Here is a 27,687-nt window from a genome sequence, read left to right on the forward strand (position 1 = left end):
TTATCATTTGTACTATTGTAACATACTGTTCCTCTGTATACCTTATTATTCTGTGTAATGGGTTTTTGTAGGAAAAGTCACCGTGGTATTTTAACGGCATCTAAACAAACGAAAGCAGCGGGCCACACCCTGATGGATGAGGATGACTGTAGCTGCATCGGTTCAAAATAAAATGTGTATCACTTCAGCTCTGTAACTCCACTGTCTGTGTTTTTGTTGTATTTTTTAACTTAGAACTATGAACAAACAAAAGAAAATCCCCGTTTATTTAAAAAAAAGTACAAAATGACAGCATGCAGCAAGTTCAAGACTCTATAATCACAGTCACAGACTCTTTAAATACAGTTCTGTGCAGAACTTTTAGTCATGTTTGGGCCAAAAAAAGGTGTAGATGTGGTGAGTAGGCTGCCTGAGGGCACCGTCGGATGGGAAGGAGGATTAACACAACCCTGGTGGTGCTCTGGATGTCCTTGCATTTTACCAGGGGTTTGGGGAAAATAAGCTATTGGAAAAAAAAAGCCAACACCTTAAGGGTGAAGAAGGGGCTGGATGTGGTAAATAAGAACAGCCTTGGGCAGGGGTCCCCAAACTTTTCAGACCATGACCCCCAAGATAACGCCAGTGACTGAAGACCCCCCACCATCCCTGGAAGTGGTTAAGGCGCACAATGATGCACGAAGGATCATGCACAATGTATATTTTAGGGAGTAAATTACATACATCTAAGCACAAATCTCACTCAAGAGCTACAGCTTATTTTAAATTTAAACCATTTTAAGGATATTACTATAATAATAGCTATGCTTTTGTTCTTTTTCTTTTAAGCTTGTAAAGGGGCATCAGTACTAATTTTAGCATGCTTCATGGCTACTAAAAGCCCACACACAGGAGCTTTAATGTCCACACTTGCTTAAAAATCATTCATGTTTGAGTGTGTTCTGACTGATCAGTTGCCAACCACGCCCTGTACTGTTGTTTCTTCCATTTCAACATGGACACAGGTTGAACAGTACAAAAAATAAAACAAGTGGTGTTCTCTTGTTAGGTGAAAATCCATACGTCCTCAGTAGAAAAAATAAACGTGTAGAGGTCTGTAAGTTTTCCTCTTATACAGTCTTGTGTTGTCAGAGTTTCTATTATTGATCCGAGGTCGACCAGCCTGATGTGGAGGATTGTGTGATTCCAGGATTTGAAGGTCCAGTGTCGTAGCCCATTTTTTTCATATCTTTAGTCATGATGTGAAAGGAGACGGTGACAAAGCCTTGGGAACGAACACGAGTCACTGCAAAACACAATCCAACGGAATGTGATAATTCTTCTATTGCAAAGCATAGAGAAGACAAATGATGCAATAATAAACTGTGACTACAACTAAGTTTCATTCCTTAAAAAAGATCATGGATTATAAGTAATAGTCTGCTGATTCAAATGTGATAATTGTAAATTACATTATCAGCACATGTATTTACACCCATTCAAATTTATAAAGTATAGTTTAAGGACTTTAACAGTAAACAGTACTGAAAAAAGACCTGTTCAAATCTACTGGAAATATTTCAAAATGGCCCACCTCCTTAAGAGTGACTCATCTTTAAACGTCTGTTTCAGAAAGATGGCTAAACTGTAAACAGTCTCTGTATAGGCTAGAAGAGAACCACTGTGAAACAAATACTACAAAGACAAAGGAAAGAATGTGATACAAACCTTCTCGGCCTTCACCCTGGGCCACCACTTTGGGGTCCGTGTACTCCGGCCGCCGTCCTAACAGCCAGCTAACCAAGACAAGGAAAGAAATTTTCAATGATTTCAAATCCCCTATGGTGGTAAATAAATGGTAAATATTTTTCTGAAATGTGCTGCTGTTCAAGTACTTTCAGAATTAACTGTAACTGGGAAAATTTGTTTAAAAATCACTATTTTTTCTGAAACAATCCATTTTAAAGTCACTTTGCTTACATTCTTTTGCAAAGAGATGAAACCACATTTAAATCTGACACTGAATACTGGTTCAGCCATCTGTTAAATACTACTCAAAACAAAATCACATCACTGAAAAAGCTTTCTGGTATTTACAATCCATGTCAGCACACCTTCATTTTCTACATAAGCAGGAGAGCATCACCTACATCAGTGGTTCCCAAAGTGGGCCGTGGCCACCCCCAGGGGGGCGTGGCAAGGTAAGGCAAAGCAACACCAGTTGATCCCTTCAGCACTATAGCAGGCGAGTAGTTCATTAACGTCTCCTCAGATTCAACAGTGTTATTGCAGTTCTAATCCAAGAGGTTGTCAGTACTTTGGAGTGGAGTGGAAAAGGAGTACCTACTGCTAGGCATGAGAGCCTTGAGATTATTCTTTTTTCTGCTGTTGCCTCAATTAAGACAAAAAAACAAATCAAAACTGGACAATGAAAATGAACTGAGAGTGGCAGCCTCACAACTGTGTTCAGGACTCAAGAAGATCTGTAGCACCAAATAAGCCCACAATGGCCACTTAAATTATTACAGGACTAGGTGTAAAAATCTTATTCAGATTTTTAATAAGTTCTCATTTTCGGGAAGCTGTTCATCTTCATAGAGCCACATTGTTAAAACTCATTTTTTAGGTTTTACATTGGAGTAATTTTTTTTTAAAAAGGAATTTGTAAGCAAAAATTGTGATTGACAGTGTGTTTGTCATACATTTTCATGTTTTCACATGATGATATGTAAGGCGAGGAGTAAGTGGGGCCTGAAAATATTTTCACTGGCCAAGAGGGGACCGTAAGAAAAAATTTGGGAACCACTGACCTACATCAACTTTTAACACTGACCTGTCAAGTAGAAGACGAGAGACCACCAATCTTGCTGTTTCCCATGCATACTAAAAAGCTCACTTTCATATCTTTGATAAACTACTGAGAGCTGTTTTCACTTGAATGTAATCATGTTTTTGCATTTCGCTGATAACAGTGGCAGTCAAGCAGTGCATAATGATGTGAATTCTCATTTCAGATGCCTAAGACTCTTAAAGTCCTCAGTAGAACTCTCAAATACACATGCAGCAGAGCAGTAAATATTTGATAATACTCCAAGATTGTCTGCTTCCCACAGCAGGCAAAACTCATCATCTGCAGCTCTACAGCTGCTAAGGCGGAAAACTAAACACACACATACACTTGTCTGATCACACATCACACCTCATGAATTTCTGGAGCCGCCACGTGGGTTCAGGAACAAACATGGGGATGGTTCTGGTGTGACTGAGGAATAAAAGCAAACAGAAGAGACAAAAAGAATGGTATAGAATAAATCTATCATTATTACTGGTGGACAGCTAAGCAAAACCATATATTATAATTCAAACACTTATTATTAGGTGTATCTCTAAGTAAGACTAGGAAGTACATGTAGGTGATACTGACTGTCCAGGTGTGAAAGGAATATGTGTAGCTCCATAACCTCGGACCACATCATTGCCAAACACATCAGGACCGTAAACACTCACCACAAGCTGAGGCCCTGGGGAATGAAAATGGAGCATTAAATATAAAACAGTGACATCCTACAAAAAATTGTTTTGGAGCAGGTTTTTGTGCGTATACTCACATCCAAATGGGCTTGTGCTCTTAAATGTTGCCTCTAGAGGAAAGTTCCAGATTAGCCTGTGTGAAGACTGAACACCTTTACAGGTAATTTGAGTGATTCCTTCCTCCAAACCCTTGAGGGAAAAAAACAATGGTCAATACTTCACAATAATGTTAAACTTATTTTACAGGTTTGCCCTTTTAGTTGTGGGCATCATGAAAACTGTGACTTTTGATATTTGTTTGGAATAAATCAAGCAAAAAGATGGCACAGCTTAAGTTGAGTTAAAGGAAATGGATATTATATTTTTCTATGACAATGAAAAAGTAAACTCTCAGAAAATATATTTATTTTGTATGGGAATCATCCATAAAGGTAAATAGATTTTAAAAATACAACAATCTAAAATGCAAACCAAGTATTACATCTGCCCATTATATCGACTGAAAAACAAAAAAAGCAAAGAAAACACTGGACATTTGAAAAACTTTTTTCCTTTTGTTTAAAATTCTGATTCCCCATGTTATATATCATATGTGTTGTATATAAGTGTACATACATGAGTGAACTGTAATGGTGATGTTTGTGTTTGCCATGTTAGTTTGTGTTGTCACATTGTGCATTAAAAAAAGGATGGCACCAGTGTTAATTTTGTCGACTAAAAATGTTAGTCAGTAACCTTTTTTCCATGATCAAGAAGAGACTATATCTAGCTTTTTTTTTATGTTGATTGTGCATTAATATGAGTGTTTTACAGATGTATTAATTTTACAATTTGGCTGATTAAATTAGTTTAAAGAACTAAAAATAAAGACTAAAATGTTAAGACTTTATATTGACTCAAACTGAACTAGAATGTGTTTGAGGTTTTCCAAACTAAAACTTAAGTAAAACTTTCAAGACTGAAAAAACTAAAATGTGACTAAAATTAAAAGGTATTTTGACTAAATTGAAAACCGCTGCCAAAATTACCACTGAATGGTACAGCACCATCACATTTTTACAGCACAACAGTTGAAAACAATTTTCCTAAACATGATCAACTAGATGAATTACTACATAATCATAAGACAAGAATAATGAAGGCATTTGTATAAATTCTCCTGCATTCAAGTTTAGCTAGAATCATTTTTAAAAAAGCATTAAATAGAGGAAGGACTTAGTCAGGGATGCCGCTGAAATGGCCAGGCCCCTGAAAGACCATATGGGACCACCCGATAATGTCACATACATACAGTCACCTGGCTGGCATTTGCCACCTGAGCCAGGCTCTGATCAGCTTTTGAGCTGACTGGAAAAGGTTTGATGCAGCTCTATGCACGGCTATTCAAAAGTTAAATGTTTCTGCTTGCTAACAGTGATGAAATTACTAAAAACAAACCACATTAGGAGGGGGTTTACATTATGAAAACGCAATTTTTGTTGCTTTGCTATGTACTTAAGTCTAAAATAAAACTTTATCTTTGCTTAAATTAAGGATGTTCATGTCTTTGTGAACCCCCATGATCTCCTGGTCTCCTGCTGGGCCTTAGAAAGCACCCCCTGTCAATGGGCAGCCTTGCCTGTAGTCTCCAAGGCTACTTTCACACTGCAGGCCTTAATGCAGGATTCGGATCTTTTCTCATCACTAATTTGTTTTGTTTGGCTGTTCACACTGCAGCCGACTTCCAGAAGATCAGATACGCATCTGATTTAGAACCACACATGAAAGTGGTCTGAATCTGACTCCAACAGGTCTGATTCACTTTGACCTGCGCTGTTCACACTGTCAGACAAAAATCAGACATGAGTCACGTGAGCAAAAAATCAGATTCAGTTCACTTTAAAGTGCAGTGTGAACGAAGCCCAAGTCTTAAGTTCTGGGACAGACGTAAACTAGCTTCACGGTTATGACGAAGGATTGCATGGAGACACTTAAGTTTAACGTAGAAGTTAGCTTAGTGGTCAAAAGTCTCTTCACGGTCTGCGTTTTCACTTGTGATGTATTATTATTATTTAGGCTATACTTGTCTCAAACGTTAACATTTAGTTTCTCCTCTTAACATTTAGTTTTGTGATGTCCGAGTTATTTCCAGAGAGCTCATGAACACCTCAGAGGTCCGAGCATCAGGTAAATGCAGCATTAGGAGAGGAGAGGAAGCCCGCTATCTGATTATGGTAGCCTGCTCACCGAGGTTGGAGCCCAGTCATGACCGTAGACAAAGCAGTATTTACAGTACAAGTTGTCGTACTCTGGAAACTGCAATACAAGAAAAAAACACATCGTTATACACTGAAGTCGTAGTAAACTCTCTCGGCACTGACGCAGATAAAGCCACAGTGAAACTGTTGTCTTTGAGTGTCGCTAATGCTGCCTGGAGTTAGCTGCTATGCTAACGTGAGGCTAAACCTCTGAAGCATTACTTACGTTCGCTCCTTCAATTTGTCCGTTCACCGTGAGGAGAAACACCGTCGCGTTGCTTGCAGCCATACCGGCCACGATAGGAAAACTTAAAATTTATTATCACTTATCTTTAAGATAAAAACAAACCCAGCTTTGAGCTCTGCTGCTAGCGACTCTCCCCGTTGCTAAGGCAACGTTTGCTCCTCCTTACGGCAATCGACAAGGTCCACACTAAACGGGAGCGCCAATGAGTGGAAAGAAGGTCCACATGATGGCGGCAGTGCACAGATTAATTTTGAGAAAGTCCAAGAGAAACTGAGGTAAGACTACATCCACGGTCTGTATTTTGCACATATCTGCCAACACTTAGGTGTTGAGATACGGGAGGTTTTACACTCTTTTAGACATATTTGGCTTTTCCTCGCATGTGAATTTTGATACCAGTGTCGTCATTCACAGTCTAATAATGCAAAGATCACAGAAATTTTCTACTTTTGATGATCACGATTTTTAAAAAAATAATAGGGCCTTGAAATTCAACATTTGAGTCCATCCACATTATATTTTTGGCAAAACTAGATTAGATTAGATTAGATTAGAGCAGGTCTGTTGTCACTTGTTTCCTGGATTGACAACTACCTTCCAGACAGAACAGTGTGTGCAGGAAGAAGGGTACACTTCTGTCTCTCTTAAAGTAACAAAAGGAGCTCTTTAGGGGGTCAGTCATGGGCCTCCCCTTTTTATTATTTGTACAAACCGCATTGATTAAACTGATTCTAATGCAATATTTCATATTTATGCCAGCTTACAGCTTGCTTTTAACTTTTTATGATTTCAAAAGACAAAACAAAAGCAAATTTGTTTTCAAACCACAAGGCTAAGCTGCGTGCAGACTCTGCCATCCATTTTCACTTCTCAGGGTTGACAGATTGAGACTGTTTCAAGCTACAGATATCTTGGTATTCTGACTGATGAATATCTGTCTTTTACACCTCACATTCAGCAGCTGGTTTAGAGGCTAAAACTGAAACTGGGTTTCTATTTCAGGATTAAATCCTGCCTCTCGTTTGAGTCCAAAAAGAGGCTGGTTGCTGCAACTTTTATGTCAGTGCTTGACTGTGGTGATGTTTCATACATGCACACCTCATCTCAGAGCTTACAGGCTTTGAGGTTCATCCCTAACTTTAAGTCCCTCACCTATCACTGTTTGTTATATAAACCTGCTAGATGGTCCTCTTTTTCTTCACGTAGATTAAAACACTGGCGTGTTCTTATCTACAAGGCTATTCTCGGCCTTCTTTCAAATCTTCTGACCTACATCAGTCAGAGGAGCTCTGGAACCTCTCATCCTTGTTCTCAGGATCTTTTCTTCCCGTCTCTCCCAAGTGTCAGAACTGTCCATTGGCTGGAACAAACTACAAAAGATCCTCAAACTGCTGGATTCCAGATTTTGATTCATATGACCACAGAACAGTTTTCCATACTGCCTCAGTGCATTTTAAATAAGCTTAGGCCCAGAGAAGACTTCTGTGTTTCTAGATTGCGTTCACATATGACTTCTTCTTTGCATGATACAACTTTAATTTGCATTTGTGGATGGCTCAGCGAACTGTTTGGACAGACAAGGATTTCTGGAAGTGTTCTTGAGCCCATGCAGTGATTTCCAGTAAAGAATAATACCGCCTGTTTTTAATGCAGTGCCCCCTGAGGGCCCGAAGATCACAAGCACCCAAAATTGACCTTTGGCCTTGTTCCTTGTGCAGAGAGATTTCTCCAGATTCTCTGAATCTTTTGATGATATTATGTGTTGTAGATGGTGGGATATTCAAACCAATTTTTTTATACATTTTCGTGTAAACCTCCGCCCATCTTTACTTCAGTTAAACTCTGCCTTAGTAAAATGCTCCTCTTATTCCCAGCCATACTGCTGAACTGTTGCCACCTAACCTACTTAGTTATAAAATGCTCCACCAGTTGTTTTTTATTAGTACCACTTACTTTTCAAGCCTTGCCCCTTCCCTAATTTTTTGAGATGTGTTGCTGCCATCAAGATTAGCTTTTAATTTTCATGAAATGGTAAAATGTGTCAGTTTCAACATCTGATAGGTTGTTTTTATGTTGTATTGTGAATAAAATATGGGTTTATGAGATTTGCAAATTATTGCAATCTGTTTTTACACAGTGTCCCAACTTTTTTGGAAATGGGGTTGTATCTGCAATTCATTTCCTGGATGATAGTCCTTTTGTTTTTTCATTGATAATCCACTGATTTCCTTTCCTTTATAGACCAGTTTTGCATAAAAATCCTGATCACATCACAGCAGATGCACAAGCATCATGGTGGCTGATAAAAAGTGGAAGCAAGTAGAGAGACAGACGGAGGAGCAGGCCAGATCCCTGATATCAGGTAAAAAAAATGCTTGTTATCAGATGTCATAATAGGAATGTGTAAAACATGATCTCTATTTCTATAATACCATAGTCGAAAAAGTGAGAACAGAAGGTCTTACCCATTAATAGGGGTCTGCTTGTCACTGTAGGAAAACCTGCCATGTGCTGCCAAACAATGATAATAATTGGAGAAGGCATCCACATGGTCTGTTGTTTTCTGATGTGAACTGACCACAAGCCACTGCTGGCAAAATTTCTGTCACCAGTTGGGCTCCACTCACAAAAAGCATTACCACTGTGTACAAACACAAATATGGTCTATTGTATGACCTTTGCCCTGAGAAAAAGGAAGAAAATCCTCTATGATGGGATGTAGCTTTTAGTTGGTAACTTAAAGGAGCTGGCATTTAAAGCCATCTCAGAGGTTATCCACACATCAACTGCTTTACAACACTGGCTGATGAAGGCTGCAAGATGTGGTTCTTATATAACTCTGGCAAATGAAACAGATTGGATTGACATCAAAACCTCACAGTAGACCTTATTATTGAAGTATTAAAGTCCCTGTAAAGTGATGAAAAAAAATCTGTATTTTAGGTTTTTTGTATGATTGGCCACTATGTTACGAACCACCAGGCCAAAATTCAGTCATGAAAAACATCTCTAAGTTTATAAAGTTAAGCTTCAAAATCATTAAAATGAGGCAGTAAAATCTGCTTGAGGATGTTGTGGATGTCTGTCGGTTGAATAAGCAGAAGCCACGCCCACTCACAAGAAATATGATCCTCTAAAATTTCAAAAATGCTTCTGATCAAAGCACAGCTGCCTGACTCTGTGCCAGAGCAGAGAGACATGTTGGGGATTAGATTTACTGTTTTCTGGCACAGATCTCTCTGTTTTCACTTTTAATGACCAGTTGTCAGCCACTAGGGCTGATAGATTTGGGAAATTGAGACTATAATGAGATAAACTGCTCAGTGATTTTACATCATTGTAGCATTAGGGGGGCGGGGTAATTACCCATCATGACTGGTGATGTCATGGTCTCATATATTTGCTCCGCCCTCATTAAACCAAACCAGGAAAGAGTTGAAAAACGTTCTAAAGGCCTAAATAAAAAATTCAGTCACTTGAAGCCCTCAGTGTTTTCACGTTTACAGCAACCTTATTCAAACATGTCTACACAAAGTCTGGATTCAACTTTACAGGGACTTTAGTGTTTGTCAGAAAAGATGCTATTTGTTTGTGAGCAATTTCCAAGCTATGGTATAACAGGCATTGGATACATCTACAGATACCTCTGTAACCTCAGTGGCTCATTATGAAGGACTTTAGGTCCCAGATAGTTTTTTTCTTAGGACCATTACCAGGGCAAATCTCCATTTGCTGCCTTTGTTCAGATAATTAGCTACACTGCAGCTGTAGCATGGAAAATCTACAGTTTCTATTGGTCTGCAACACACACTGATAATTTCCCGCTTTCTCCACCAACTAACCACAACTCTTTTCTTTCTGTCTGTTTATACCTCACTTTCCTTATTCTGTCAGCTTATTTTCTCCTTCCCCTCAGCCCCCAACTAAATCTGCCACTTCTAGCCTCTCCCTATCCTCCCTATCTTCATCTCACCACTTTATTGGCTCTCCTTCTTCCCCCTCCTGCCAATGTATTTGTCTTTGTTTGTTTCTCCACCTCCTGCAATCCCTCTGTCCTGATTTCATCTTCAATCATCTCCATACTCCTCCTCCTCCTCCTCTTGCCAGCTTCTATCGCCAAAATCCTGCCTATCTTTCTTCGTCTTCCCCACCTGACTCCTCCATATTCCTCCTGTAGTCTTCTTTAAGCCGGTGTCTTAAATCACCTTTCTTCTCCCAGTTTATCTATCTCGTCCTCCCCTTGCCCACCTCTCAATTTCTTATGTTTGTACCACCCTTTGTGTATTCTTAGTCTCTTTAGCATCCATCTTCCTACTGAATCCTGATTTACGATCTGACAGCCTCACCACTGGCTCCGCCTTAAAAGCTGCCATACATTAACCCACTGGCATTATGCGATCTCAGTCGTGTCTGGACCTTTTTCACAAAAAATCAACAAATCTTTCAAACCCCTATTCCAAAAAAGTTCAGACGTTGTGAAAAATGTTAATTAAAAACAGAATGCAGTGTTTTGAAAAGCCTTTTCAACCTAATCTTAATGTAATCCAGCACAAAGACAAAATATTAAATGTTCAGAATAGGAAAGAGTGGTAACACAGTAATAATACCGTGCTGTGTAATGACTGCATATTTATAACGAATGCCCTTTGATCCTCTGTACTGATGTAGATTAGTTCGCCTGTGAAGTGTGAAACAGTGCTTTGACTATAAATCACTTTCTTCCATCCATCCATTTTCTTCTGCTTATCCAGGATCACGGTGGCAGCAGGCTAAGCAAGTCCACCCTGATGCCTCTCGCCCCAGCAACATTTTCCAGCTCTTCCGTGGGGATTCTGAGGTGTTCCGAGATGAGATTAAATATGTAATCGTTCCAGCAAGTCCTGGGTCTACACTAGGGTCTCCATCCGGTTGGACGCACCCAGAAGACCTCCACAGGAAGGCAACCAGGAGGCATCCTGATCAGACATCCGAACCACCTCAACTGGCTTCTTTCAAAGCAAAGGAGCCGTGGCTCTACTTCGAGATCCCTCCAGATGTCCAAGCTCCTCCCCCTTTCTCTAAGGCTGAGCCCGGCCACCCTCCTGAGGAATCTCATTTCGACCGTTTGAACCCGTGATCTTATTCTTTTGGTCATTACCCAGAGTTCATGATCATAGGTGAGGATTGACGAAGAGCAGTGGGTGAATTGAGTTTTGCCTTCTGATTCAGCTGTACAGTACGTCTGCAGCACTGCTGATTCTGAACCAATCCGCTAGTCGATTTCCCAGTCCATTCTACCCTCACTTATGAAGACCCCGAGATACTTGAACTCCTTCACTTGGGCCACTTGGAGGGAGCAATCCACCGTTTTCCGGCAGAGAACAACAGCCTCAGATTTGGAGGTGCTGACCCTCATCCTGACTGCTTCACACTCAGCCACAAACTGTCCGAGTGCCCGCTGAAAGTCCCCAGCAGAGGTAACAAACAGAACCACATCATCTGCAAAAAGCAGAGATGGAACTCAGGCACCCCTGTAATCAAAGTCCTACACTCAGAGCATTTTGTTAAAGGATTGAAGAAAATGCCTCTGGAGGCACCTGTTCTTCGCTGTGCTTGCTCATGCACAGCAGCAATTGATTGTATGATGTGTCTGTTAAATACCTGGTGATAACGTTTAGGGAAAGCTTGACAGTATTAAAAATGGGCATTGCCAATTCTAGTTCAGAATGATAAACTTGATTGTTTTTTGGGGAAATGCACACACATTCTGAATTTGAGGCCTGCAGCGTGTTCCAAAAAAGTTTGGACAGAAGCAACAAAAGACTGGGAAAGTTGTGGAATGCTCACAAATAATGGACAATACACAGGTAAGTAGGTGATAGGAAACAGGTGATTGAACCATGATTGGCCTGAAAGGCTCAGTCATTCACAGCAAGGCTCCCCTCTTTGTGAAAGGTAGAAATTGTCCAAAAGTTTACGAACAGCATTCAATCGCAAGAAATATAGAGGTTTTACCATCTACAGTTCATAATATCATTGAAAGATACAGATCTGAAGAAATCAGCAATGAAGGCCTGTGACCTTTGATGCCTTGTGGGCTTGGGAACAATTCAGAAAACCATTGTCAGTTTACACAGTATGCCCCTGCATCTACATATGTAAGTAAAGACTCTACCATGCTAAGTAACAACCATTTATCAACAACATCCAGAAGCACAGCCAACTTCTCTGGGCCTGAGCTCTTTTGGTATGGGCTGACCTAATCTAAAAAGAAACGTGGGCTGTGGTCTCATAAGTCCACATTTCAAGTTGTTTTTGGAGCTAATGGTAGTTGAGAACTCCAGACTTAAGAGGAAAATGGCCATTCAGACTGTTGTCAACCCCAAGTCTAAAAAGCCAGCATCTGTCATAGTGTGGGGGTGTATTAGTTCCCATAGCATGGGTAACTTCCACACCTGTAAATGCACCATCAATACTAAGAGAGACATATAGGTTTTGGAGCAACATATGCCTCCATCAAGACAGGGTCTTTTAGGACATCCCTGCTTATTTCAATAAGTCAATGCTAAGCCACACTAGAACAGTTATAACAGCTTAGCTTTGCAGTAGAAGAGTCTGGGCTCTAGACTGAGCTGCATGCAGTCCCAACCTGTTTCTTATTTAAAATGTATGGTGCATTATGAGGTGCAAAATAGGACAATAGAAAGCCCACACAGTTGAGCAACTTAAGCAAGAATGGGAAAGAATTACACTTCAATACTTAAACAATAGTTTCCTCAGTCTCAGAGTGATCTAAGAAGAAAACATGATGCAACACAATGGTAAACATGCCCCTGTCCCGACTTTTGTGCAGCATGTTTCAGGCATCAAATTCAGAATGTCTGTTTATTTCCCAAAAAAGTGAAGCTGATCAGTATGAACATTAAAAACATTGCCTCAGTGCTGTATTCAATCGAATGGATGTTGAAAAAAGAGTTGCAAATCACCTTTTTCTGTTTTTATTCACATTTTACATAATGAAACAAGTTTTCTGTAGCTGGAGTTTATAGATGAGTCAGTAATGCAGCTATGAGGATTAAAATAAGGCTGTGTGTTCCTAATATGGATGCCTATCCATTTTTGTTCTTGTTATAGAGAACATCATGCCCTCATGTCTGGAAGCTGCAGCGTCATCTTGGGAGAAGATTTCCTCTGAAGTGCCCTCCATAAGTCTCCTCCAGGTAAGTGTGATTCATTCCAAGCAGGGGTGAAAAGTAGAGAGGGAGGAGTACTCTGAGAGATTACTTTCCTGTTTTGGCTAAACACACATCCACTCACCATACAGGCTTGGCTTACTAACAAACTGTCACAGAATATTATGTATGACAAGTGTAATTCAGTGAGTCATGTATATCTCATTTTCAACTGGCGGCACACACAGAAGAGTCTCTGAGAAGAAACACCCTGATGGAGGTTAATGTTTCAAACTGTGTGTGAGTAATGGTCCGTGACCACCGGTTCATAGATTTTGCTCCTAAGAGGAAGCCCCGACACTTAACCTGCCGTCCGAACGCTACACTGATGTAGAGAATATGAATGTGTGTGAGGTAGCTGAGAGGCAGAGGTAATAAAGCGTGCCAAATGTCCAAAAAATGACATTAAGGATGGGAAGAAGTGTGAGAGGAATGAATGAAGGACAGGGAGAGTGATGCTATAAATTAGCCAGTAAACAGACAGAAACTGATTAATATTTAAATTATTAATACTGACCATGAACACCCACTGAGCACCCACACAGGTGTTTTCTCTTATGAAGACAGTTAGAGCTCCTCTTGGAAGCATCTACAACAATTGAGGGAGAGTAAGGAGAGGTATTGTATGGAGGCCCTAAGACAACATTAAGGTTGCCCCAATATCATGGGTCATCAAGTCTAAGGCACCCATTTTGGTTAGTTTCTGGTTTTCATTACAAAAAAAATGCGTGCAGACACCGGCAAACTTTCTAACTTGTACAAAAGCATGTTGAGAATTGTTTTTTGATTGATTAATTCCCTCCATTATAATTATTTATGAAGAAGATGTAGTCTTTAACAGATTTTGGTAATTTTTGAAACTTAAAATGAGCTAAAAACAAAAAACCAGATTGTATAATTTTTAAACCAATGGTATTGAAAAAGTATTCGAAGGTTTCACATTTTTACAACCTTTTAGGAAAAGCATCTGTACTTTTATATTGCTCCATTTTTCCTGTGATATTGGTTGAATTATGTTAGGAATACACAATATGATATTGGTGTGATATCCATATCGGCAGATATGAACATAGCTGCCGATATTTACAACCAGTATGTCGGCTGTAAATCTTGGCCTGTTTGTAAATATTGGCATATCATAAATTGGCAAAATCACCTATAGGTTGTTTTCTCAACGTTCAACTGGTTATCTTAGGATGGCAACTCTGGTTTTCCCATGATAACAAACTCATTTTTCAGTCATTTTCTCAAGAAGATGAATGATCTTGTTTAGCATTGCTATTCTGAGATCACAAAGTGACAGAGGTAATTAGATATTAAGAAAACAACTGGAACATTCACCTTCTCACCAGAAAATCTAGTAAATAGTGGGTAGTTTCATGTTTTTGAATACCAAAAAGGGTTGCACAATCTCTTATTTAACAGAAACAAACACCATATGGCATATGGACAATAGTTTTTGGCCCCACCTGTTGATTATTGAATTCACACAGGTGTATGAAATCAAACACCTAGCCATTCAATCTCCATTTTCTAACATTGTTGATACAAAACGGGTCGTTCTGAAGAGCTCAGAGACTTCAAGCGTAGCACTGTGATGGATTCCACCTTTGCAGTAAGACAGTTTGTGAAATCTCATATTATGTAAGTGATGCTATGAGAAAGTGGAAGTGTATAGTAACAATAGCAACTCAGCCACAAAGTGGAAGACCACATACAATCACAGAGTGGGGGTCAACGACTGATAGTCTGATGGTCTGTAAAAGTCACCAGTGGTTTGCTGATTGTGCTGAACTTCCACTGGCATTAACGTGAACATAAAAACTGTGTCACAGTGGCTTCCAGAGCATTTCACCACGCATGCTAAACTAGTATGGTGTGAAGCCTCCACAAAAACACAACTATGTTTTATTTCATTTTGATATGAGAAATGCATCCCAATCACAACCTAGCTATGTTCATATTTGTTCCTTGATATCTCCCTACCTAAAGCTGAAAAAGCAGATTGCACTTTCTTTTTGGTAATGCTGTCCATTAATTCGACAGCAGCTGTAGTCGCTGGCTCTATGAAGCAAACTACCTGTGTAATGATACCTCTGACAGTCGATACATTCAGCCTGTCTTACAAAAAAAATCCCCAAACTGACTGTTGCAGCCCTTCTCTTTCAGTCTAATGAGCTGTTTCTCTGGCTGAATCTATCTCAGTCCAGCCTCTGCGTCTCCTCCTATCCCTCAATCTGTCTGCAGAAGTTTGTTGTCTGAGTCATGCAAAGGCCAATTTATACATCCGTGTCAGCAAGTGCATCCGATTTTTTCACTTAAACTATGCCACCAGAGAGTGAAGAGGTGGGTACCATATGGACATCTGCACACCATCTTTTTTTTTATTTTTACTGTACATATAGCTGCAAACCAACAAAGACATCAACCATGCAGTGAACCAAAGATGGGCCCTATTTGCAGCCACATGATGGACATTTTTTTCTGATGAATTCAAAAAGCAGGTAAGTATATCGTATAGTTTGTCCGCTAGATTCCAGTTTTTAAGTGTATAAAAGCAGATAATTGTACAGTTTTTATTTTCTTGTTTCCTAATTGATAAGCAGCAGAAAAGGCTACTTGTTCTTTGGCTATAAATGTGTCAATAGCTATTTTTCAACCAGTTCTGAGCTAAGGCTTTTTTGCTAGGAATTCCCTCCTATCCTAAAGTACATAGTGTCACTGACAAATCAATAATGTGCCTGGCTAGTCACTTGAATGGTTAAATTTGGATTTCAAATTAGCTGATGCAAGATTAACAAGTCAGTTAAATTATCTATTGTTTTTCATAAATACAGGCTGAAAATTCTGATCAAATGCTCTTATAAAATTGTAATAGACCCTTTCGCCACTAGTAGCCACTGTACCTTAGGTTAATGGTCTACTGCCTTCCTGTCAGAGCTTTTCCCTGGCTGCAGGTTCCCAGATGAAGGACATGAGAAGTTAGTGGTTAGTATGTCATAGGAACAGCTTGGTATGTTAGTATTTGAATTAGAAAATGGAAATAAAATTGGATTCAGGCTGTTGAGGGTTATACTCATGTGTAACTACTGAACAGAAGTGATGAGTAACCCCATTAAGCGCAATATTAATCTGCAAACAGGAATGAAGGCTGGTGGAGCTAGCTGCTAACTTTAGCCACACTCTACTCAGCACACCAGGCTCACATCTGGACCCACATTTCTAAGCATTTTCTCTTCTTTAGACTAGTTGGTCAAACACAGTTTAATTTTTTTCTCTTTTTTTAGCCACATAAGGGAAATAGCCACCTGGGAACATCACTAGTATTGTTGGCACTGCTCGGGAATGTTTATTTAAGCTACATAACATTAGCTCTTGTACAACAGTGACAGCAGACAAGTCAGATAACTTATTAGCTGCACATTAGACGGTAGCAGATTTAGGCATTTAACCAATTACAAGCTAACATAGACATCTTTCTTTATAGTGTTGTGCTAGCATATGGTACTTTTAGCATTGAGTGAAGAGTTATTCAGTGAAGAGTTATTCAAGCTAGAAACCTAAGTCATGCTAGCATTAGTTGTTTTCTCATGGTAGCAACAGTAAGTCATCTAACTCATTTGCTGGTTTTTAGACAACAGATAATTCTTTACCACTTTTAAGCTAGCAAAATGTTTGCGAGTATCTTACACCTTTTATATCGTATCATATCATGGTAACAAATGGTACTAATGGCATTCAGCTCCACAGTGAACAGTTGTTAAAATTAGAAGTCCAGTATATGCTAGCTGTTATCCAATGGTAGCAGCAGTAAGTCAACTAGCTCATCAGCTATCAAGTAAATAATTCTCAAACACTTCTATTTCAGCAAAAGTTTCTGCAAATATTTAACACCTTTTGTTTCTTTGTATGTTTATGCTGCCATGTGGCTCTGTTAGCATTCAGCTCCATAGTGATCTGTTACTTAAGTGAGAAGCCCACTTTATGCAAGCATTAGCTGTTGTCTCAAAGTAGCAGAAGAGTAGGCTAACTCATTAGCTATAAAGTAGACAATAAATAATACTCAACCACTCAACCACTAACCCTAACCCCTGACCCTAAATCTAACCAGTTGGGTTTTAATGCCTAAACCAAACCCGTCGGATTTTAATGGCTAAACCTAACCAGTCGGATTTAAATGCCTAAACCAAACCAGTCGGGGTTTAATAGCTTAGACCCATATGCTGGGGCTTCGCCCAAGAGGGTCAGACAACAAACTTCTGCTTTGCCCCAGCGTACGGGGCTATGTTTGGGCATGCAGAAACACAGCCCGACCCCCTACGCTGGGGCATGGCTTTGCCCCAGCGTATGGCCAAGCCCCAGCGTATGGGTCTAAGCTATTAAACCCCGACTGGTTCGGTTTAGGCGTTTAAATCTGACTGGTTAGGTTTAGGCATTAAAATCCGACTGTACGTATGCCCCAGCGTACGGGGCTATGCTAATGTGTCATAAGCACAGCGTTGTAGTCATGCTAACAACAGCTACGTCATGCTAACAACAGCTAACACGCTGCACGCGCAAGCGTAGGCTTGGGCAATGACGTCACGCCCCAGCGAAGAGGTTTCACCCCACTGTAGAGGTTTCCAGCTGAAATCCCCCAGCGTAGAGGTTTGCTCGAGGGCTGCAGCCAGACCCTCTTGGTTTTCTTAGTAGATAGGGCATTAACAAATCTGTTTTATCTTGGAGTACAGACTACAAACAGCTAGATAGACTATGGCATTCATTGACATTGACATTTCAAATCCCACTAAGTAAAATAATTTATATATATTTTTAATACATTCTAAAACTGAATAGAGAAAGCAGTTATTTTGCACTTTATCTAATTTCATATAGCCTACTTCTAGCTAGGTCAGCTAGCTGTCTTACATCAGAAGATATAGATTGGTGCGCAGTGTCAGACACATGTTAAACTTTAAAGTAACTTGATAAATGTCTTAATGAGTTTTTAAAAGTCCATTTATAAGCTATCAAGACACTGTGGCTAAAACAGTTCAATACGCTTCTGATAGGAGACATCCTGCTTTATTTGTAAACAGGAAACCCATCTACTCTTATCATGGCTTTGTGGTTGGACAAGAGCTCTGAATTTACTACCCTACTTTTCCCAGATTTGCCACAAAAACTCAATATGCATTTATGTAAGAGTAAAATCAGCTATCAAGGGAGCCATTGCTCCACTGCTGGTGAAAGAGGCACCTGAATTTCCAGGCAGCTTCAACCTCATGTCTCCATCTCTGAGTTCCTGTTCTGCCCGCAGGCAACCACATCGCTGTGTAACCTCCACTGTCCTTCACTGGGGAGGAGATGAAGAGAGCAAGGGGAGGGGGAGGTTGTGGAGAGGGAAAGTTGGAGGGCAAAAACTGAGGAAGGGTTCAGAAAGCAGCTGCTGTAAAGAGGGTAAGTTAGGTGAGCAGGGAAGGATGAGCTGAAAACATAAAAGTTAGGTATTCAGAGCTCAGAAGGAGGGCTGTTTAGATGTATTCATCATTGGAGAGAATCTTTGGGTCAGCCCAGTCTACCAAGCTCCTCATTCATGGAGCAATAAGTCAGGATGCTTTGGCTATGGTTCAGCTTCAGCTGAGTGTTTTCAAGCCTCTGTTGTCATATCAATAAAGCCGCACTTTGACATAATTTCATGTATTTAAAATCCTTTTTGTCATATTTGATGTCTCCCAAACAGAACAGAATCTCACACTTCTCATCAATCAGCTTTGCTCCATTGATTCCAGTTGATTATTTGCGATTGGAGAGAGGGCAGGAGGCCAAAGGGGTGCTGTGATCTGCTTGTACATTTCCACCTGCTAATCTCTCAACATCTGCTCCAACACCTGGCATTTCTGGAGCACATCTGAATTGCTGATTGAACATTGCTGCATCTGGTAGAATGGTCAAAATGAAGAATACACAAGAGGGAAAACATTAACCTGGAGGTAATTTATGACCGATTTAACACAGCATCTTGTCTCCAATGGTGATGTGAAAGCGGTCTCCTGTGCACTGTTGGCTCTGGTTCGAGGAGAGGAAAATGCCAACAAGGTGTCCATTATCAAGAATTAATAGACAACACGAAGACTATAACCTGCCAACACCCAGTCCATAAAATACAGATAATGGACACCTTGGAGGACTTTATTCAGTTTATTTAATGGTCACTTGTGAGAGGGAAAGCAAAAAAAACAACCAAAAAACAAATTGTGCATGACTGTATGTGTTTATGGGTTTTGCTGTTGAATATAAAGTTTTTGTACATAAGTAGTAATGTTTCAGTACCTTTTTTTTTTCTGTCCGATAGCAATTCCGATACCGAGCACTGATCTGATAACAGTGTAAACTTAATGGACCAACAGTCTGAAAAACAACTCAGTCTCCATAATGATCTGTGATGATCTGATTTAAGCCTACTCAAAGCATGATGTGATGATGGAACAGCCTGCCACTGGTTGACAGCTCCTAAAAAGCAACAATATGTCAATTAGCATTCAAGCTAGCAGCTATAACTGAATGAAAATGGGTCGAAAAATGATATAAAGGCATTCAATATTGGATGTACTGGTGTGGATTTAATCTTTAAATTACGCAAAAGTAACATGAGTCCCATGCTTGCCTCTGTTAGGCCTACGAAGGCATGGATAGCATCATTGGAACGTCACAATAGCTAGCTTTAACAGGGAAAAAAAGTAAGAGACTACGATTTATGGCTCAAATGTAATGTACCTTTTAATAACCTGCGTTGCTTCTGGTCATATGAGATGATTCCGGTCTTGAAGGTTTTTTGACAAACACGTACAGAGAACAAAGAATGCCATGGCAGCGGGCCATTTGTTTAGCTCTTCTTCACTGCTCTAAAAATTGTAGCCCATGCATGCAGTGTTTTTTGAGCAGTGAAGAAGAATTGATTTCAGATTTATAATGCTGACATGCAGCATGGCTAAATGAAGCAAAATTGGTGCATAAATATATGTGCACAGCAATACCAGTACCCACTTTTTGGCAGTATCAGACGTATTTCTGATACTGGTATCCCACCGGCCTTTCTATACTCTTGGGAGGCCTTGGATTTGGACTGATGGCCAGAGGCGTTGGCTTCACTTAGGTCAGGTCAGGTAAAGGGGCATATGCCGGTTCGGCATTTACAGGACCAAGTTTGACTCGGCAAAGTGTCAAACTGGGTTCACTCAGGTCAGGTCAGATATGGGAACATATGCTGGTTTGGCACTTTGACGAGTCAATCTTGGCCCTATAAATGCTCTGGCTTCCTGATGGCCATCGTCTAACAGCTGACCCTTCTTATCCTCATTCTACCTGGACTCCTTAGTGACAACTTCTCTTTGGAGCATTTTTAGGTATTGTTGGCTAGACTGTATGTCTAATACTGACGTGCTCAGGAGAGCGGGAATGGGAAGGGGCAGTTGCTTGATTTGGAAATGGCAGCTGCACTTACAGGCACACTTTCCTGGACCTGATCCAGTTCACTGCATACTGGGTGCCCAGGACCTGGTGGGCTGGCTCATGAAGGGTTGGCTGAGAACATACCTAGAGAGATGGGGCATGGGCCTGACACAGGCCAGGACGATGGCCATCAGGAGGCCTGAGCAGTACAGGACCAAGGTTGACCCAGCAAAGTGCCGAAACGCCATATGCTCCCACACCTGACCTGAGCTGGATCTTGGACATAAAAAATGGACTCTGTGCGCAAAGGCCTTCAGGTTTTGCTTGACAGTTTAACTAGTCTCTATCTGGTCATGTGATATTAACATCCCTTTGTGCTCATTTGCAGTACATTTTCATGAATACTTTCCTCTACATTCAACATCTGCATACCCTGCCATCACATGGACATTTTTACTGTGGGGTTGATTGGAAAATTCCTGGTAAATTCGGTAAAAACTCAGCTCTTTGCGTTCACACATACAGCTCAACCTGAAAATGTGTACAGGGTTTGTGTCTCTGTGAAAACAACATGAATTTTCAATACATTTGGAATAATGTTACTTCGCTACAGCTTTATTTATCATGGCTCTCTTATGTTGTATCTGTTGGAAATTAAATACAGTTAACATGTTTAGGAATAGCAAACCTGTACACCTAAACAAGAAAGAAAAAACACATTATAGCACCGTGTTTGCCCCCTCTGACCCTGTTCACAAACATCAAGAAGATGGATGGTGGGATTAATGGTCTGAGTCATTATCCCTCACCTTTTCTTTTCTCACAGTAGATGGAGAAAGACAAAAAAACGCCTAAAGCGAGTGTTACCAGCTGCTTGTAGTGGCTTCGGTGTCATTCTGGGGAAATCATTAGATCAAATTATTGCTCAGGATAGTCCTGAAAAAGCTGATGTGCAGTGTAAATTCAGACTATCTCATGATAGTCCCATATTCAGAGACAATAATTCCTTGAAATGGACTGTCAAACAAATGCAAGAGTGCTGACAAATAACCTCGCATTTCCCCACTCGCCTGATCTAAACATCATTGAGATTTATTGGAAAATGATTGAGCCCAGAGTGCTTTCGCTGTACAACTCCTCAATTCCCGTGTATCGCCACTCTGCTCGTGTGCTCAGAAGCCGATGAGGGACTTGTAACCTTCATTTAACCAGACAAGCTCTTTAAAGAGCCATTCTTATTTACAGTAACAGCCTGGGGGGAAGTAGTTTTCCAGGGAGGGCGGGTTACTCAGATTCAAACACTCATCAGCGAGCAGTTAAGTGCTACAACAATTTCACAGTTAGGGGTTCAGCAAGATTTCTCTGACACAGTGGGGGTCGTGAGAAAAGCTTGTTTGATAATTTGAATTTGCCGGATGGCTTCGGTCTGACTTGAATACTTGATTTTAGAAATGATATGGTTCAAAAAAGCCATGTCTGTTCAGAGTACTTCGAGACACAAGGAAGCTGAAAAAACAGCTATCAGAGGGATGAATTAAATGATATAGTGCTTTAAAAGAGGATTATCACACTATGTTTCAACAATAGGAGGGGAATACTGTCAGGTTCAATGGCGCTTATCCTTTCAACAGGGACAACTACCCCGCCTGTAGCTACCGCCTCATTCTCCTCAAATGACGCCGATTGGTCTGGTCTGTTCTCAGACCTGGTACAATCATTTCAGATTGAAGCTTTGCAAAATGGATCTGCCTCAAGACAGACATGGAATCTGGCTAATCCATCGGCTCTGCAAGGTTGGAATCGTTGTTGGAAAAAAAAAAGGAAGTAGAGGAAGAAAAAAAGGGGGGTTAACTGTCATTACTTAAATTAAGTGCGAAATGATTTGGGATTATTTGAATTTGAGGGTCAGCTCCTCCAGGTCCAATGCCATGGCTCTCTCAGAAAATGGATGATTGCTCCCTCTGGGTGGGGAGTGAGTCTCTGCCTCAAGTGAAGGAGTTCAGGTGTCTCAGGGTTTTGTTCAGGAGTGAGGGTAAAAGGGAGCATGAGATTGACAGGCAGATTGGGGCAGCATCAGCAGGACTTTGGGCGTTATGCCAGTCCATTATGGTGACAAAGGATTTACCAGTCGGTCCACCTCCCAACCCTCACCTATGGTCATGTGCTCTTAAGTCATGACCAAAAGAATGAGACTGCGGATGCAAGCGGACAAAACTAGTTTCTCTGGAGGGTGTCTGGGCTCAGTCTTAGAGATAGGGTGAGGAGTTCTGACATCCAGAGGGAACTAAAAGTAGAGCATCTGCCCCTCACATCAAAAGGAGTCAGCTGAGGTAGTTTGGGCATCTTATCAGGACGCCTCCCTCCTGATGGACCAAACAGTTTCTTCTCCTCTGGTGTTAGCATTATTAGCAGTACTCTGGCCCTCCCCTCACATACTCTCATTGAGTGATACAGACTTAATGTGCTGCATTAACACTTACTGGACTTTATCTCTCCTGTTTATAACTGCACAGAAAAAATGCACTATTACCTAATCACAGGAAAACCTGCACATCTGCACAATTTCTCCTTTTGTACCTTTGTACTTATTTCTGTGATTTTTGTTGTAGTTTATATTTTTATTTTGCTACTAAATATTTTTTGGCAATAAAATCCAATTCCGATTCTGAAAACAGGAAATGATCGATCTCTGTGCCCATGGCGCTAAGACTTCTCGTGTGATGTCTAGACCAGGGGTTCTCAAACTTTTAAGCCTGGGACCCACCCCAAAAAAGGGTGCCACAGACTGGGGACCCCCACTGTTCCTGAGGGTGGTTGAACACAGCCATGCACATTTAATTAAGTAATGTGCAGTCAAGGCCGTCCATAAGGGGGATAAAGTGGACAGCTGTTTGAGGGCCCATGGAGTCAGTAAAATCATGGTCCATTGTAAAGTTAAGCTGAGATAACCATATTTTATTTTACCTGAATAATAACCACTCTTATCAAAGACACAAATATCTTATTTTAGTCATTTACGCTTAGTATATGGCGGTCTTAAAATGTAAATCCCTTTTCTTAGGAACAGAATTAAAATGGGTTAATATGGCTAAAAATTGTTTAGAATGGCAGGAATTGGTGGAAAATGTTGGTAAAACTAGATTGTAAAATAGTAGAAATTGGGTAAAAGTGGTAAAAAATTCGATTAAAGGGGCAGAAATTGGGTTAAAGTGGCAAAAATGGGTATAAAACATCATAGATGGGGTTTACAGTGACAATGTTGGCTTAAAAGGGCCAGAGATGGCTGGATAAGGTGGGATTACAGTGGCTGAAATTGGTTTAAGTGTCAAAATGGGCATGGTAGTGAAATGTTGATAAATTTTTCAAAAATGGGCATACAAAGTGGTGGAAAGGGGTTGATAGGGGCAATATTGAGTAAGCAGAGGAAACAATGGAAGGAGAGTTGCAAGAATTGGTCTAGAAGTGTCAAAAACATGTGGCCCCCCCATATTTTATTTTACTCTATTTGATACAAATTTCAGTCTGTTGACCGATTCATTCAGTTGCTTTTGATTCAATAATGACACTAATTACTCTGAAAAAATAAATAAAAAACACACTTTTCTGCAGGCGGCATGGCAGCGCAGGGGTTAGCGCTGTTGCCTCACAGCATGATCGCTGGTTCGCTTCCCGGTTAGGGCCAGGGCCTTTCTGTGCGGAGTTTGCATATTCTCCCCGTGCACGCTTGGGTTCTCTCCAGGTACTCCGGCTTCCTCCCACCACCAAAAACATGGTTAATTGGTGACTCTAAATTGCCCATAGGTGTGAATGTGAGTGTGCCTGGTTGTCTGTCTCTATATGTCAGCCCTGCGATTGACTGGCGACTAGTCCAGGGTGTGCCCCACCTCTCGCCCGATGACAGCTGGGATAGGCTCCAGCCCCCTGTGACCCGGAATGGAATAAGCGGTATAGAAAATGGATGGATGGATGGACTTTTCATTGCAGGCTTCTCAAGGGCCCCTCCCTACTGTGGGCCTGGGTAATCAGTACCGTTTTTGAGTTATGCCTGTGTTTACATGACACCAAGAATTTAAACAAGGATCAGAGTGCATAATAGTTCCTTCGTCATCATAGAACAGAAAAAGGAAATGGAGACAAGCTTGTAGAATAGACATTATCAACAAAATGCCAAAACTCAATCCTGATAATCAGTCAACTACCACTTTAAATGTTCTAACATTTGCAGATAAAGGCAGGTTAGAGTCTTTGGGTCATTTTAGACCCTCTTGAATGTGTACTACCTTAATCCATAATGCATTAAATATATATCTGTCAAACTCTAATGGTTCTTTTAACTCACATGTCCTTCTTCTGACCTGTCAGTGCTCTCCATGAGTTGCAGTCTGACCTTAGATAGGCTAACACAGTTGCTCTCTTTATTGTCAGGTGTAAGCTTTTCAGCATGCATCCCTGGTAGCATTTGCCTGACAGAGTGAAAATCATGATACGACTGATAATGATTTGCTCTGTGTGCAGTATATTTTTGCCGGCTGAGTGCTCGTCTGTGTGTGTCACGGATAATGTCTAATAAAACGCCTGCATCTTTTTGCTCACAGTGAATAAATGGCTCAGACGAAAAAATTTAATCAAAGGAAGAAATGACTCAGGTAAAGAGAAGTGCTGCGTGTCTGTCTGTGCGATTGTGTCGAAGTACGCGTCAGCAAACGAGTAAACGAAAAGGAGGTCAGGTAAAAGTGTCATCGATTTATGGCTGGCGTCTGAAAACGGGGGATTGCATTTATTATGGAGGCCCATTAGTGATGTGTGCATATCTGTACGCATGTTGAGGAAGAGAGAGGGAGGAAGAGAAGGGCGGAGGGATGGAGCATCATCATTTATATGGCTCCTCCATTAGCCTGAGTGCTTCCTTGACAACATAATGGCCATCGCCCAGACAACAGGGTCACTGTAGTTATGAACACAACCGGCGACTGCTGATGTCAATGTAGTAAAGTGGGTCCCAAAGTCCCACATGGCTGGAGCACACTTATACACTTATCCTGGGCAGGGCAACTCTTCTGGATTTGAGAGGTTTTTTGAACTAATCAATAATGAAAGATGGGATGATGGGAAATGAGAGAAAGAGCTGGAATGAGTGAGCGTATGAGCAAGATTGTAGGGAAAAGGGTGAGTAGCTGAAAATGAGAGAGATGGAGAGGCGTCCCCTGAGATTTGAGTCCACATACAATGGAGTTATATGGGCCCATTTCACCGAGGCGCTGCTCAGTGGTTGGATTTTCTGTTCCATTATGAACCAGTGGACTGAGAAGTTCTTTAAGACATTTGTGTAATCCAGCTTATCTTTACTGTAACTCGGGTCAAATGGGTTCCAAAGTAACACAAAGAGGGTGGGGAAAAGGGATGTTGCAGGAGAGAAAAGTAAAGTAATTGAAGAGAAGAATAAATGTGTTGTATGAGGATTTTCCAGATGGAAAAACACGTTGTTAGACAAAAAATCACATTCTCCTCACTGTGAAAACAAAAACTAGGTCTTGATGTAATACAGAGGTGTCAGACTCATTTGAGATGTGGCAGGGTCACAAGAAGTGCCTGGTGCAGAAATTGAGAGAAGTGAGAGAGGCAGGAAGAAAAAAGGGAGGTGCAGACCAAGAGAAGAGGAAGATGTAGAGGAAAAGGAAGATAGAGATGCAGGAAGAAAGAGGGAGGTGCAGACCAAGAGGAGAGGAAGATGTAGAGAAAAAGGAAGATAGAGATGCAGGAAGAAAGAGGGAGGTGCAGACATAATGAAGAAAGGGATGCAGAGAGTAGGGGAAGAGGGCGATGCAGAAAGTGAAGAGTGAAGAAAGGGAAGCAGATGGATAAATGGGCTATGCAGAGAGAAGACAGAGATGCAGAAAGAATGAAGAAAGGGATGCAGAAAGTGAGAGAAGAGGGAGATGCAGAAAAAAGAGAGATGCAGGCCGAGAGTTGAAGGGTGATCCTGAAAGGGAGAGAAGAGGAAGATGCAGAAAGTTAAGAGGGAGAAGCAGAAAGAAAACAGCATGGTATAGAGAAGAGGGAAGAAGGATGGTAGAGGAAAATGCCATAAGAAGGAAAGGTAGTGATACAGAAAGACAGAAGAGGGAGATGCCAAAAAAGGAATAGGGTGATGCACAAAGACAGAAGAGGCAGGTGCAGAAATAGAAGAGGGCCAAAATGAAGATGCAGAAAGTACAAGAAGAGGAACATTAAGAGGAAAAAGAAGCAAGAGATACAGAAAGAAAAGAGGGAGATGCAGACTGAATGAAGAAAGGTAATGCAGAAAGTGAGAAGAGGAATATGCAGAAAGTGAAGAGTAAAGAGGGAGAAGCAGATGGAGAAAAGGGCTTTGAAGAGAGAGGAGAGGGAGATGCAGACAGAAAACACGGCAGTGCAGAGAAGAGGGAAGAGAGATAGAAGCGAAAGGTACCATAAAAAGGAAAGACAGTGATACAAAAGAAAAAGAGGGAGATGCAGAAAGAGAGAACAGGCAGATGCAGAAATAGAAGATGAAGATGCAGAAAGTAAGAGACGAGGAAGATTCGGAAAACAGAAGACAGATGCATGGAGAGAAGAGGGAGATGCAGAAAGAAAGAAAGAGTAGGGAGATGCAGAAAGTGAAGAGGGAGAAGCAGGTAGAATAGACTGCTATGTAGGGAGAGAAGAGGGAGATGCAGAAAGAAAACAGGACAGTGCAGAAAAGAGGGAGGGGTAATAGAAGAGGAAGATGCCATAATAAAAAGAAAAGAGTGATACAGAAAGAGAGAAGAGGGAGATGCAGAAAGTAAGAAAATAGGAAGATTTTAGAAAAAGGAGGAAAGAAAAGCACTGACAAAAGAGAGATGTAGAAAGAGTATAAAGAGTGCTGCATTAAGTGAGAGAAGAGGGGGATACAGAGGGAAGAAGGGAGATGCAGGCAGAAGGTAATAGAAGATGGTGGTGCAGAAAGTGAGAGAAGAATGAGATGCAACGAGAAGAGGGAGATGCAAAAAGAGAGCGAGAGAGGAGATTGACAGCGAATATATGCAGAAAAGAG

General features: G+C 40.8%; 1 protein-coding gene across 1 annotated transcript; it reads right to left on the reverse strand.

The window, feature by feature from the left end:
• Positions 1-265: 265 nt before the first annotated feature.
• b9d1 (B9 protein domain 1) lies at positions 266-6,118 on the reverse strand. Its single transcript, XM_041817042.1, has 7 exons — positions 5,971-6,118; positions 5,734-5,802; positions 3,585-3,696; positions 3,401-3,497; positions 3,176-3,238; positions 1,705-1,772; positions 266-1,282 (listed from the first exon to the last, which is right to left on the reverse strand). The coding sequence occupies exons 1-7, from the start codon at positions 6,031-6,033 to the stop codon at positions 1,137-1,139; spliced, it is 618 nt and encodes a 205-aa protein (XP_041672976.1). The 5' UTR covers positions 6,034-6,118; the 3' UTR covers positions 266-1,136.
• Between the last annotated feature and the right edge of the window lie 21,569 nt (positions 6,119-27,687).

This window comes from Cheilinus undulatus, linkage group 21, assembly GCF_018320785.1.
Source record: "Cheilinus undulatus linkage group 21, ASM1832078v1, whole genome shotgun sequence".
Lineage (NCBI taxonomy): Eukaryota > Metazoa > Chordata > Actinopteri > Labriformes > Labridae > Cheilinus > Cheilinus undulatus.